This window comes from Lottia gigantea (genome assembly GCF_000327385.1).
Source record: "Lottia gigantea unplaced genomic scaffold LOTGIsca_31, whole genome shotgun sequence".
NCBI lineage: Eukaryota > Metazoa > Mollusca > Gastropoda > Lottiidae > Lottia > Lottia gigantea.
The window spans coordinates 2,301,857-2,317,163 of NW_008709027.1; the positions used below are offsets into that span (position 1 = coordinate 2,301,857).

At 33.3% G+C, this 15,307-nt stretch overlaps 1 protein-coding gene across 1 annotated transcript; it reads right to left on the reverse strand.

Annotated features, from left to right (window-relative positions):
* Positions 1–1,657: 1,657 nt before the first annotated feature.
* Positions 1,658–15,116, reverse strand: LOTGIDRAFT_161952 (hypothetical protein; the record flags this gene model as incomplete). Its single annotated transcript, XM_009057826.1, has 21 exons — positions 1,658–2,186; positions 4,006–4,149; positions 4,292–4,489; positions 4,794–4,865; positions 5,104–5,199; positions 6,580–6,668; positions 7,763–7,963; positions 8,750–8,889; positions 9,170–9,307; positions 9,526–9,679; positions 9,875–10,017; positions 10,300–10,554; positions 10,853–10,955; positions 11,305–11,445; positions 11,751–11,845; positions 12,034–12,208; positions 12,426–12,533; positions 12,680–12,864; positions 13,396–13,977; positions 14,243–14,512; positions 14,852–15,116. 21 exons carry the CDS (start codon positions 15,114–15,116, stop codon positions 1,658–1,660), a joined length of 4,083 nt encoding a protein of 1,360 aa, XP_009056074.1.
* Positions 15,117–15,307: the final 191 nt, after the last annotated feature.

The following is a 15,307-nucleotide window of genomic DNA, read 5'->3' on the forward strand; positions in this document are numbered from 1 at the left end:
AACCCTCTCAGAAAATATGACAATGTCAGTTTTGATACATGCGCGACCAATTGGATCAAGTATAGTCAAAGGATAACCAAAGAAAATATTTTCGAATGTGACTTTTTGTTTTGAACAATTTTATTTTATTTCAAAATCAGATAGAGTTATTGTTATCAAAATTAATGAGACGAAATATTGAGGAAATCTGTTTTCGATCTACAGCATATTGGATGACCAGGAGATTTGCAAGTTAATCTTTGTTTTGAATTGAAAGTTGTTCTCGTTAAGCATGATTTTAACCATAAATAGAACTCAATAAATTTGACACGTGTAAATAGATTGGCTATAACTTATGCGCTTTATTTATGGACATGTCGAATGGACTGTTATAAAGTTAATTATATTTGAAAGGAGAGATTATAATATATATTTATATATATACAGTATTGATATTTAACAAGAGACATTAAAAAGTATATTATTTAAGAACAAGATATCTGCAAAATCAAAAACATGATAAATAAATATATTAATAAATAGCTGATATATTATACTTGTTAATTGTTGTCAATGAAGAATACGTGTAATTATATATATTTAAGAAATTGGAATTGAACTATTACTCACATGACAGTAAGAAGATAAGATCGGAAGGTGATGGGGAATTATTTTGCTTTAAATGTACAGATCATTATTGGTTTGAAGGATGTCCATATTTGTGTTCATGTTAATAAACGAAATAACATCGTTATGGAAATATTTTATTTCTTGTCTGTCGCCTGTTCCAGTATATGACCGAGCGTGATTTTTGGTCTGGTAGGAAATGGCGTTTGTAATCCCAAAGATACTACGCTGGGCTTCAATACCGCTGCATACGATCCATCGTGTGATGATTATTTTTTAATTTTTGCTAGATAATATTGAGTCAGATTGATAATAGCAATTAAAGTGGACAGTGTAAAAATAATAAATGCTCTCCTGGATTAGGGATTAGGTATTATGCGCAGGAGAAAATGTATTATTTGTAAGTTTATTCATATGAGTAACAAACAAAATTTATTTTCATACAATTTGATATATATGTATTTTTGTCTTATGAGGTTAAGACAAAATCGTCGCCATGATTTTCTATGATTAATAAATAATTAAAAGTCACGCGTGATATGAAAACCATTTGAGACAATGAAAATAGAATGAATTGAATGTTGAGAGTTGAATCACGAATGAGACTATAATTGATCTCGAGCTATACGTGGGGCTATAAACAATAATGGTTATTATTAAATAACTATTATATATGTGGGTAAATTATGTTGAGAAGTCCGGTCTAGACACATAGTACAGAAGACCGGTTCAGACATCAAGTACAGAAGCCTGATCTAGACATCAAGTACAGAAGTCTGATCGGGACATTTAGTGCTGAAGTCTGATCGGTACATCTGGTACTGAAGTCTGAAATCTAGTTCAGATATCTAATCCAGCCATCAACGATTCAGGACTTATGTACTTAAGTCTGATCCGGATATCTAGAAAGAACGGGGCATCTAGTACAGAAATCCGATTCAGACATCAAATACAAAACTCTTATTCGCATCTCATCTGATACAGGAACAGAGTTCCGAATCAGACATTAATCTAAAATACCAAACATGGAAAATATTGTGTGTTATAAAGTTTATAAGTCTGTGTCTTCACTTTCCTCAGCTAATTCATATTTATTATCTTCAACATCCTTAATAGTCTCATACAATGACTCGCTAGTATATTTACTAGTATTGATACTTCCTGTTGAATTTTTTTGGGTATGATCATTATCAGTTGAAGCAACCTTGGTTTGTGTTTGATCTTCAATAAACGCTTGATTAACGTTCGATATGGGTTTACAATAATCATTTTCAGAAACTACCTTTTTTTGCCCGCAATCGTCTTCGCCAGGCTTGGAACTGCTCATTGCTGAATCAGTTCCTCGGTTTTGGTTAGCTAAGTGTATTTCTCTAGCTACATCCATGACAGTTTTAGCTAGAATAATATTTCGCAGCCTCACTGTATCACCATCCGAGGTTTCGTTACCAAACTCAAGAGTTTTCTCCTGCTCCTCTGTCACAGTAAGTACCAACTCTGGTTCAGGCACTGGTTCTGAATTCAGAGATTCGATGTCTTGGAATAATCTAAATGATACCCTTTTCTTTAATTCATTTTGATTCCTGTAAAAGAAACATCGATGTCTCTTAGTGAAAAACAAACTTAGAATAGACATTTCTGGGAGGAAATTTTCCACAATTTGTTTTCTATCTGTAAACATATAAAAAGCTACGCACGAATATGTTTGATTTCACTTTTGTTAAGGATGTTATATTTGTTACATTTGTTCTGGAAATTTCTAGAGCAAACCTGTCATGTAAGATACACTCTCACAGTAAATCTTGCTATGTATTGAAGGTCTCAAAAATTCTTCTTTTGTGGATTTAAATCAATGGTCGTGATTTTAATGGAAAAAAAATGACGCGTGCCAAAAACTTCTTTCATGACGCACATGTCTACAAATCATAATAAAAATCTAAATAACATCCATCATTCAAAGATTGTAATAATCATTTAAATTTTTACTTTATAAACAACCAGTTTATAATAACTGGGAAAAGATATAATGCAAATCACCTCAATACAGCATCCTGTGTAAGCATAAAAAAGACAAAAATGGGTTGAATGGGTAAGTGAATAAGGTTATTATATCCTGCACATTTAATATATAAGTAAAGAATAAAATAGCTTGCCAGGCAAGGTAACATACCCCCACTACCAACTGTCAGAGATGATAAATTTTTAGTGGCTTGATTATGAATTTTCAAATAAGCTTAATAATATATAAAAGTCAAGGCAAAACCTCAAAAACAGTTCATCAAATTTAATAATGAGCAACATTTCCTTGTGGGCGTATAAAAATCAACATGCTTTATGTGCTATTGAAATCTAAAAAATGTTCAATGATTGAAAAATGTGACAGGTCATTAATAACAATCTTAAAAAGAGGTTTTGAAAAGAAAGGTTTCTGGACTACAAAATTGTTTTATACAAATTGCTAACTCGATTGTTAGAAACACTCCCTTAGAGTTAATTTCATCAAAATCGGTTAAAAAAAAAGCACAGATATAAAACACATCTTCTTTTTTTCGCAATTGTTGATAAATATGGAAGGGTATCTGTGTCATTAGTAGATTCCAATTTGTTTCTTACAAGTTAAACGTTGATAGCTTTTGTAGATAATAATCTGTTACTTAGTGTTGACAAGTAGTCAAGGATCTTATGTACCTTCTTTGGAAACAATTACCCTTCCATATATTTAGATATGTCATTTTGATTGACATCCTTGTCGACCTATTAAACTAAAATTCAAAAGTACTTCCATCCTCCAACCAAAATAGATGGACTAGATTTGCCGACTATTTCTTGACATTTCTGTCATTTTCCATTACCCGTAGAATAGGGCCTTATAAGTCATCATTTGATTTCGAGAGTTTTGTAATGTAGCTTATTTCACTTTTGTAGCTTATTCAGACCACAAATACTTGGTCTCGTGTCTAATCAGTGCCACCATAGTAAAGTGAATATTCAAGGCGTTACCATCTAGTGGCCGCACTAGTTAAATGTGCTGCAGGAACACTGAAATGTGTTTATCTACAACTAATCTACATTTCATATTAAATCTACATACATTCAAACAAATAAACAAGCACAACAACTATCTTACTCTGTTTCTTTTTTATATTTCACGTATTTCTCTAGGTTTATATCATTAATATCAACACTATCAGCATCTCTTGATAACAAAATAGATCATTATTGTTACTTCAGTAGAAGGTCGGAAGAAAATTAAGATAAATCACGTTTGTTATTGAAACGGTTTGTTAGATTTTGAACAAAATAGCAAATGAATGAAACACTCACAGCTTTATTATGGCGTTAATTCAGCTATATGTTTTACTAAAATTTGAGACATTCCACAATTTGTATGTAGTTACTTACAGTTCCATAACAGCAGAATCTGAATCACAAATGGTATCAGAAAATGTTGTTTCTCTACTGATTTTCTGTCGTGCCATCAACGCCATCTGTATCTTATTTTGTTTGGCTTCTTGTCTTATAAAATGAAAGCTCGTTAGTAAATGTCTTATGTAATAACAAAGGCGAAGGGAAGGGGCTAGATTGGGAATGTTAAGATAGTGAGAAAAAATTATCATAATTTGCTGGGAAATTAGAGGAACTTGTTAAATGTCTGAAAAATTATCGTATATGCTAAAGACATACTTACACTGTCCATGATCTAATTACTATTACTATAGATATGACTGATCCAACAAATATGGCGCATGCTAGCCCCAACAATGTCATTTCCGGAATACCTATTGACCCCTCATCGTTGGTGATTTTGATTGGTGTAGCATCTGTTACGAAGGATTGGCCTTTACTGAATAGTTCTTCTATTGCTTTCTTTTTACGCCGAACTTCCCTAAATGAAAAGAACATTCTATATGTTTACAGAAAACTTTGGCATATATCCTTGATGATCAACGATGACCGGCAAAGAGACAAACATAACCACCATCTGTGACAGATGATGAATTATGGTAAGCATTTATAGCTTTATGAAAGCTAAAATGTATTCGGCGATATTGAGATAATACGTTTCTGGGTAAATATTAAAATTATCTCATTAATTACACCAATGCAGTTTTATCAAACAAAGTTTTCTGAATTACTGCCCTTGACCTATGTGTTCAGTCTTTTTTTGTACCAACTGAAAAATTAGTTACCTTTGAATAACATGCCATGGAACTAGTTTTTCATTTTCAGGCCTATAAGAAGCTTTGATGTACACATCAGTTCTGAAATATTTAAAATAAGACTTTACATAAAACCTGATGATTTTCTAACTTATCTGTACATTATCTGAAAATATTGCCTATAATAAACTAGGAGTTGCATTTACTCAAATAACTAGGGGACAACATTCACTACCATGTCTTTAACTAGATCTACTAAATGCGTTAGATGATGTCATTTTTGGAATAACAAGCAAGTTGCTTAAGATCAAAACAATAATCATTTTAAACAAAAAAACACCTGTCGTTATCAATAACTTTCTTTCCATCTTCTATTTTAGCATGGGGTTGAACATTATCTAACTCTACTGTCATATTGAGAATAGCACTAAGGTTCCTGAAAGAATCATCAAAAACTCAATACAAAATGTAATAAGGTGATAAAATAGACCTCGAGTCTATTTTTGCGCATCTTTTAATTGTTGATGGGTTTTAAGATCATGTCATCGTCACTTTCTCTTTACTAATCTGGAAAAAAATAACTAAACCCAGACTAAGCTGGCATTAGTGTGTCATGAAAACGATTTCGCAACGGTCGAGGTATCATCCTCGGATTTTTCAAGTTTATTTCAATCTGTCATGGATGTCGATCAGAGGGGCTGATGAAAACACTAAAAGATGTGCAGATAACATATCAAAAGATAGCTTGCCAGACAAAGTAACATACGCCCACTACCAGCTATCAGAAATGATATCAAAATCTTTAGTGGCTTAAGAATGAATTTTTAAATTATCTTAAATTACCTGAAACAGTTCATCAAATTATCATCAAATTCAAACATGAACAATGTCTCATCGCTGTATTGCAATAACTCGGAAATTGTTCATCTGGGATCTGAGATCTCATCATGCATATCTAGTTTCATCAAGATTGGATAAAAACTGTAGTCTCTATCGTGCCTGCAAGCCAAATTTGACAAGTTTTCACTAAGTCAAGGGCAATAACTCTGAAACCCTTCATCCGATTGTTACCAATCACCAAGTGAGATATCATCAATATACATATGCATACCAAGTTTCGTCATGATCAAATAAAAACTGTAGTATTTATCGTGCATACAAGCCAAATTTGACGCGTTTTACTACGTCAATGGCAATAACTCTGAAACAGTTCATCCAATTATAACCAATTTCAACCTTGACCGGGATCTTATCAATATATACATGCATACCAAGTTTCATCAAGATCGAATAAAAATCGTAGTCTCTATCGTGTCTACAAGGCAAATTTGCCGCGTTTTACCAAGTCAAGGGCAAAAACTCTGAAACAGTTCATCCGATTATTACCAATTTCGAACTTGACTAAGATCTCATCAATACATACATGCAGGCCAAGTTTCATAAAGATCGGATAAAAACTGTAGTCTCTATTGTGCCTACAAGGCAAAACCGTTCATCCGATTATAACCGATTTCGAACTTGACTGAGATCTCATCAATATATACATGCATATTAAGTTTCATCAAGATCGGATAAAAACTGTAGCCTCTATCGTGCTTACAAGAAATGTGAACGGACGGACGGACATGGGCGACGGCAATATACGTCCACATTTCTATGTGGGCGCATAAAAAGCATGCCAATGCAACTACACCGATCAGATTTTCATGACTGCAGTTGCTTCATCAGCCCAAGCCAGAGCAGAAATTCTATTTCATCCGTAGTAGTTCAATTCAATATATCAAAAACTAATCTTATTGCCTACAATGAAACTTACTTTAAAAACATTTCTTGATAATTAACGAATACTGGTAATGTGATATTTCCCGTTAAAATATATCTATCACCATTAGGTACGACATATATCTATAATCAAAATAACAAATATATCTATATCTTAAGTATAGGTTATATGACCAAGTTAACTATCATCCAAATCAAAAATTTGGGAGAATCACACCTTCCCTACCCCGAAATATAAGAATACACTGTGGGGAAAAATTACTCCAACAACATACATGTTGTCAAAGTTTTTTTATGAAAATAGTTCCTCATATAAATATTGGCTATTCAACACTGTCACATAGATTCAAGAATATCAAATAGATTCTTAAAATAACGACTTAATAGAAAGATAGTGGACCACAGCCATATACGCCCTCCACGGCATGCGGATGGTAAAAACAAAACATCCATTTTAAGTTTCATCAAAATCGGTTGAAAACTAAGAGAGTAATAGCATATTTAAGATTTTGGGGCAAGGGCAATAAATCTGCTTCTAACAGTCGAAAATAGCTCAAATTCGAACTAGGTCTTCGTTTCATAAATATGTATGCACATACCGAATTTCATTTTCCTTCCTTGTTTACGAGCAATTGATGTTGATAGAAGCACTTACTGTATAGAGGTTAAAGGCGATAACCCCTTAAAACTGACGTGAGAGGCCTAAATCTTGAAAAAGCCTTAATTTTAATCAGAAGTAAACCTTTCGAATTAGGTCCAATAACATCCGTTTTAAGTTTCATCAAAATCGGTTGAAAACTAAGAGAGTAATAGCATATTAAAGATTTTGGGGCAATGACATTAACTCTGCTTCTAACGGTCGAAAATAGCTCAAATTCGAACTTGATCTTCGTTTTATGAATATGTATACACATACCGAATTTCATTTGATTCCATCAAAAAATCTAGTTTTTAGAGCGTTTACAAGCAAATGTTGACGGACGGACGGACCGATCGACCGACGGACGGACCGACCGACGGACCGACGGACCGATGGACGGACAGGGGTGCCGACAATATACGTGGGAAGTATAAGTGGGCGTATAAAAATGAAATAAACGATAGATAAAAAAAATTATATGGAAATAGAAAGGATAATAGACCTACCCATAAAGTAGGCTCATATATGACATGTTGAGAAGATAATGGTATTTACAATATTGTGTGCGTTGAATTACCTTAAGTGATATATTTGAAGACAATGATGAATTGGTATCTATCGATTGAATCACTAAATTAAACTGATCTTTATCAATATCTGTCATATCAACTAAAGATGTTAGTTTCCCACTTTGTTTATCAATATTAAATATCTGATCATCACCAGTGGTTATTCTGTATTCAATATTAAAATCATCTCCATCATCTGGATCATTGGCCTTAAAAATATTTGACGAAACATGGAACTTTGTTGGATCTCCAAGACAAATATTGAGTTATAATAAGTAAAAAAATACTCATTATTTATCATGAAGCTCAAAACTTTATTACTCATAAGTATACCAAATAAATATTATTGCATGTATTACTGGTATTTCTAGTTAAAATCCCTTTTGCAGAGTAGAAAACAGGGCATGTCCACCTCACAGGGAACATCCGTGGATTTTATTTAAATAGAGCCCAAATTCTTTTTGATTGGACTCATTAATTAGGAAAATTTTTTACTTCTGATGTGTGTGTGTGAGTAAACAATTTTAAGAAAGAAAATTGATCACACCTGCTTAACTCCTTAACCACCACTTTCCTAGTGTGATTAATTCCTGTCAGGGGTTTAATACGACCGCATGGAAATGTGGCAGTGGTCCCGGGGCAATGACGAACAAAAGTGTTGATTGGGTTAGCTCATAAGATGATCTCAACTTTCTTATATTAGTTTTATTGTCCAAACAAGTTGAACTAGCCCTATTTTACGGCACGGGTACACAAACGGTCTTGGTCGTCGATTTTTGCCGCCGATTAGAGTTGTCATAAGTATTGCCGATCGGCTGCGGGCACAAAAAGAGACAATTAATCCCCAGTCGCTCATTTTCGAGTATGTCGATAATCACTTGCGGATCATGCAAGATTCGAGTAGCCGGCCGGCAAAAATCGGCGACAAAGACTGTTAGTGTGCCAGCACCATTAGCATTTTTCTTTGACCTTCCCTCAATACGTGTCTATATTACCTTTAGTGTTGTAAGATGGTAGTTTTGTTTTGCTGCTTGTGGTATACTAAGTTCTAAGGTTGATGATTGGTAAGGGAAATATGGTGGATTGTCATTTTCATCATCTACTCTGATTATAATACGAGTTGTATCAGATTTGGCTACAACAAAAAATATCAAAATTATGTTGGAATAACATTTTTAAATCGATTTATATAAGAATCATTTAAGAGGGAACTTCCCTATCTAGTTCGTGGTATTTCTACATCAAATTTGGTTCAGACAGTTTGGCATTTCTGCCCATGTATGAATAGCACTTTACAATAAAACATGAAAACTGTTAAAGTCAAATCTGCTTATCAGGAGCTGCTGTACAAAAAGAATACATTTGTTCAGTTATTCATACTCAGGCTCAGACATTTCAGAGTGGTAAATACCTACCCTCTCTTCTACGTCTTGATGATCCTATAAGACTAGTAACCCTGACTATTAGTATATATTGTGAGGTAATTTCTCTGTCTAATGATGTATTAGTAAATATAGACCCATTATCTTTATCTATTGTAAAATGGTCATCATCTAAAACAATATGAGAACAAAATGAGTTACAAGAATCAAAACAAAATGGTGGAATCTGGGTAAGGATCTTTCGCGAAACCTTTATATGTTAAGCACCATATGGCATAGTTTTATCTACCCTTTATCACATCTTTGGAGTAGCCTATGTTCTCGATTGTATTTTGTCCAGTCTATTATAGATTACTGTTATTCTCGACTAAACGTTTACAATTACAAACCTCCTTCTAATCTATACAATACACCAATGCCTTCAAACTCTACTGTTGTATTTAAATCAATGACTAGAAAGTCTTTTGGTAGATTCTCTTTGACGTTGACTTTATACTCAATTTCATCAAACTTTACATTTGGTTGACGCACAGAAATTATCACCTAAACAAAATAGAAATGCAAGAAATTTTCTAAAATATTTGGATCTTGCTCAGTAAAATACTAAATCGCTTGTAACAAACGGGACAGCAATGGAATTTTGACGACATGGCGAGTTCCACAGATTTGCCTTGACCAAAAAATGTAAATCAATTTGAATTAAAGTAATATGATTTTTTGATTATTGTCCCTACTTACATTGACAGTGTCTTTACTTTCTTTATCAGCTAAATCAACAGCTTCAACTTGCAGGGAATATACACTTTGATCCTTGACATCTTTAACTAGCGATATCTGACCGGTCGTAGAATTAATACTAAACATCTTATCTATATTGCCTTCTGTATAATAAGGTTTTAATAATAATATATATTAACGAATGAAAACAAAATAATAGTCGAACATTTGATCAAAAGTTTGGTGTAACGCAACGATCTCTCGTTGTAAATGCGAAACACAAAGGCTAGGTGTTATTTTTTGCCTCATGTTTAAAGTGTTTAACACATAATTCATTTCACGGGAAATAACTTGCACAAAAATATAATTATCTTGATTCGAAACTAGGATAATATATGTTGAAACACATGACACGTTTTGATTTAATGAATAATGCGTGTACTTACTAACAATGTGGTAATCATAATGTCCTGTGCCAGCTGTTAAATTGAGATTGAGAACTGTTCCAGATTTCATACCCACATAGCCATCAATTGAATATGTATCTCTTGAGAACTGTGGTGTTGTGCTATTTATTATCCTTATGATGAGATCAATCGAGGAATTCAATGGTAGTTGACCAAGATCATATGCCAGTATTGTTAGTTTATATTCTGTCTCGTCTTTTGTTAATAACGATCTCATTGTCGACACCCATCCATCTGTAACACAATAGACATGTTGTTAGTCTGATAGGATGTTCATTTTGTAATATTATGGCTAATTTACAGACTTTCTGTCGAGAGCTCTGATTGACTGTATTCGTTACAGTACAATCCAATCAAATCGCTGCATCTTCAGTGATACAAGAATTGTGGCCATTGTAGTCAAGGTTCTGCTGAGCTTGTAATAGCTTGACATTTTGAAGATCAAGAAAACACTGAATTGTGTCTTTCAAAGATCAAAGATTTTTCCCATTTTATGCCCCTTAGACGTTACTACTGAACAGTGCCTACTTACTGATAGGGTTAATTTGAAAGACGTTCTTATCTCCCGTTGATATGGAATATAATACTTCACCATTCAAATTAGAATCAGCATCTGTGGCATTAATTTGAATGATCTGAAAAAAATATGTTGTTTGTTTGTTTATAATGTCAGTTTTGTTGATTCAAATATATCCATCACTAACCAAAGCACCCAAAAAAGCTGAGAAGAGATGAAAATGAAGTGTGATTGAAGACCAACCAGATCTTCCCATAATGTGATGGGTGCTCTGGTGAGTGTTAGGCTCTATAGTTTCTGATTTTACATGCAGAACCAATGTTGTCAGAATTGATTGACGAGGTTCCTTATTTATAATTAGCCCTTTCTCCCTTTTCGTAGTCGGTGTGTTTATTTTGCGTTATGTAGCTGAAGACAATCTGACAATCTGGTCAACTATTTGTAGTGTGTTATTGACCACAACTGACCTGAGTGACCTGTCTCTTGCTCTCTCTAACATAAATAACAGTTTTCTCTATACTTATAACAGGAGCATTATCATTTTCATCTTCTATTAGTATGGTAACGTCAACGGTAGAGTTCAGAGATATCGACCCTAAATCACTAGCCTAAAACAAGAAGCAACACAGCATTAATGGCTAAAAGCAGCTTAGAGGTTAAACAAAAAACAAAAATTGTGTTAAAATTGTTTCAATAATCTTTGCTTTCCGAACTTCATTTTTTTAGATCATTGATGTAAGCGATCCAATTTTCACCTTAACTTTTAGTTCTTACTCTGCTTTTAGATTATGTACATTATATAACTCAAAACCAAGACGCCAACTCTTTTGGTTAATTGCTGGATAATACATGTAATCGCTATTTTACTTGAATGTATTTCAGTTGACACAGTTAGTGAACACATATAACATACCATGATAATAATATTAAATTCATCTTCCTCTTCTCTATCAGCCGGCTTCATAAGGTTTAAATCACCAGTTATTTCATCAATTTGAAACATATCATCTGAATCAACAAACCCAATCAGGCTGATAACAGTGGGGCAGAAGAAAAAAGAATTCTACCAAGCGAAAAAAGAAGCGTCCCATGTTTGCAACATACTCGAGCTTTTGTACAGGTTGTACACTTCCTTACATAGTTTCTTTTCGCTATTTCGATGTGGGCAATAAGAGAATTTGTAAGACAAGACATACCCTGATTGCCTTGAACTATAGAGTATATAACATCACCATTCCTTCCACTATCTAAATCTCTAGCAGTAACAGATATAACTGTAACGTTACTGATGTTTTCAACTATAGATTGACTGTACGATGACTGGTCAAATTTAGGTGTAGAATCATTTTCATCCACAACTGTCACATGGACCTATAGATTATATAAAAAGTAAGCGATAGTTTGATTGTAGAGTCGTTGTCACAAGGTACAAACGAAAGCACTGACGGATTTATCAAACAATGGGTTTTTGGGATTCAATGGGTTAGATGTTATATCATGGAATTTTGGAATATTTTTCTCAGCCCTAAAATTGCATGGAAGCTGTAATGCTTTAGCAGATTATACTGAAGTGTAATGTATCACTCACTTGAGTAAAAGCTGTCTGTTGTGGATTCCTGTCATCTATTACTTGAATAACAAACAGATACTTATCATTTAGTTCCCTATTTAAGACCGCCTTTGTCTTGATGATTCCCTGAAACAACAAAGTGTATAGTAGACTATAGTAGATATGTCAGATTCTCTCTTTTGATTGCTTCGCTTTTCTTTTTTTTCTAAGGCATTGTAATTTTATATATTATATCAATTTCAAAACGAATACCGAAGATAATCTATACTTACGGATGTTCTTTCGACCGAAAAGAAAATTGCATCATCTTCAAGAACGGAGTAGGTTAACTTCACGCCTGTTACATTACCCAGATAAGCACTCACACTACCAACAGAGGTACCTATATAATGTACATTGTAATAGCATTCCGCTTTTTGTAAAAAGTTTTCATTATCAAAAACTTCGTAAATTATACCTGGAAATATTTCTAAATTATGCTATTTACATGTATATATCTACTTTATCAAACTGAATTTGTTTTAAAAGGGTTACAAATTGACCTATTTGCGTTTGGCTTTATAATGGCGCGATATTATTTGTTGAAACCTTTAGAATACATAGGAGACATGTTTCTCTATAAGGCGTTTATGAGGCGTTTATTTTACTTAAATCCACACAGTAGTTTTCTAACAGCTTCCAAAAAGCATAACGAACATAAAAACTTTAGTAATGTTTTTAAATAGTATTGGCGTTAAATCTCAACAGCTGGATTTTTTAAACTTTCAGATACGGTAAGGGACATAATTCGCTAGATTCGTGTATAGTTTTTACAAATGTGTACCCACGAAAAATGCGGAATGTCCCTTTAAGTTTCGATATCTAAAAAAAACCCTATACATTGCGACCGCTGATGATCTTTTAATTGTAGGCCTACTAACAATGGAATAGTATATAACCATTCAGGTCAATAATTAAGATTGTCTGATTTAAAAATAATTCAGCCTACCTTTGGGTTTATTTTCATGAATCATAAATTTAGAACTTGTTTTGTTAAATTTCAAAACTTCAGCTTCAATAACTAATATAGATATCTCCAGGTAGGCGGATTGATTTCTACCTCCTCCATCTACTGCCACAATCTCTAGCCTTATAGTAGGTGTGCTAGTTTCATTATTTGATAGAAAACGACGGGCTTCTAAATCATTCAAATCAAATCCTTTTGTGGTAATCAAACCATTGGTGGGTCCAATGTTAAACAATACTGACGTTTCCCCAATTAACTGATAACTGACCGTTCCATTACTATCAAAATCTTGATCCTTAGTGGCAACCAAAAATACAAATGATCCTGTTGGTAATTCATTTACAATTGTGGTATTATAAGTATGTATTGGACAAGTATGTTCTAAGCAGAAGACAGGGTCATTGTCATTAACATCAGTAATAGATATAACTATTGTAGTTGTTGCTGTGAGCTGTCTCTTTCTACCACCATCATGTACTGTTACAATCAGCTTATATTCTGTCATATTTTCTCTGTCAAACATTTTGTTCAGCGTTATACTACCATTTTGGTCAATGGAAAACACTGAAATAAACGCATAATCCTTATTGTTGAATTTGTGATTTTTGGGGATCTTTACAAAATATCTCCGAATTCATTTTGGGGGGGGGGGGGGATTTTATTTTTGGGTTTTGTTTTTTTTTTTTTTTTTTTTTTAAATCTTTTTAAATGGTCAAATAGCCTCACCATGACCTTGCATTTTAATACGTGTTGGGGATATGTTTCTCATACTTGCATAACCAATTATGTGAGAAATACGTTTGGAAATTCTATACATTATTACATGTACCTGGATCAGTGACAGAAAATGTTAATTGTCCATTAAAACCAATATCCCTGTCAGTTGCCTCTACAGCTCCTATGGTAATATTGTCTATATTTTCTGGTACTGTAAAGTTATAAACATCATGTGTAAATTTGGGAGGTTCGTCATTAGCATCTTCTATAGAAATAACCACGGAAGCTGAACCGGTGTAACCAGACTGGTCCTCAGCTACAACTTTTAAAACATACTTGTCTTCTATCTCTCTATCTAATCCACCGGCAACTCGAATAACACCTAAAATGTGAAAATCCACTTACTATTTGACTCACCAGACAGAGACTACAGCATATATATATATGCAAAAACATCAAAATTAATAAGAATCACCTTATTGAACTCTTTGGGAAGTAAACCAATACATCTTCCCATTTGGGTTCACTGGTATATATATATATATATATATATATATATATATATATGTTTTTGCACATATATATATATGCTGTAGTCTCAAATATATATATATATATACCAGTGAACCCAAATGGGAAGATGTATTGGTTTACTTCCCAAAGTGTTCAATAAGGTGATTCTTATTAATTTTGATGTTTAAAAGAGAGCATGTCATGTTACCTGTTAAACCATCAATAAAGAATCTCCCATCACCATTGACATCTAAGATATATCTAACACTAGAATTTCCATCATTATCTTTATCAAAGGCTGATACCAGTCCAACACTAGTAGATGGTCCAGAGTCTTCACTGATATTGAATCTGTAGTGTGCTGGTACAAATTGTGGCGCTTCATCGTTCTTATCCAACACTGTTATTGATAATATTTTACTTGCATTTAATCCTCCATGGTCTTGAACATTTATCTGAAAATCGTTTGACATCTTTTTAGTATTAAAAATAAAAGTATATTTCCTATAGGTAAGTTTCGAGTGAATCATCATTCTTCTACTAAGCAGCCTAATTTGCTTTGCGTAGCACAGAATAAGAGGCTGCGCCCATATAAAGAAGGGGTCTATTATGCTTAAATTTTTATTTAACGAAATGAATAAGTAGAACAGTGAAATTAAATAAA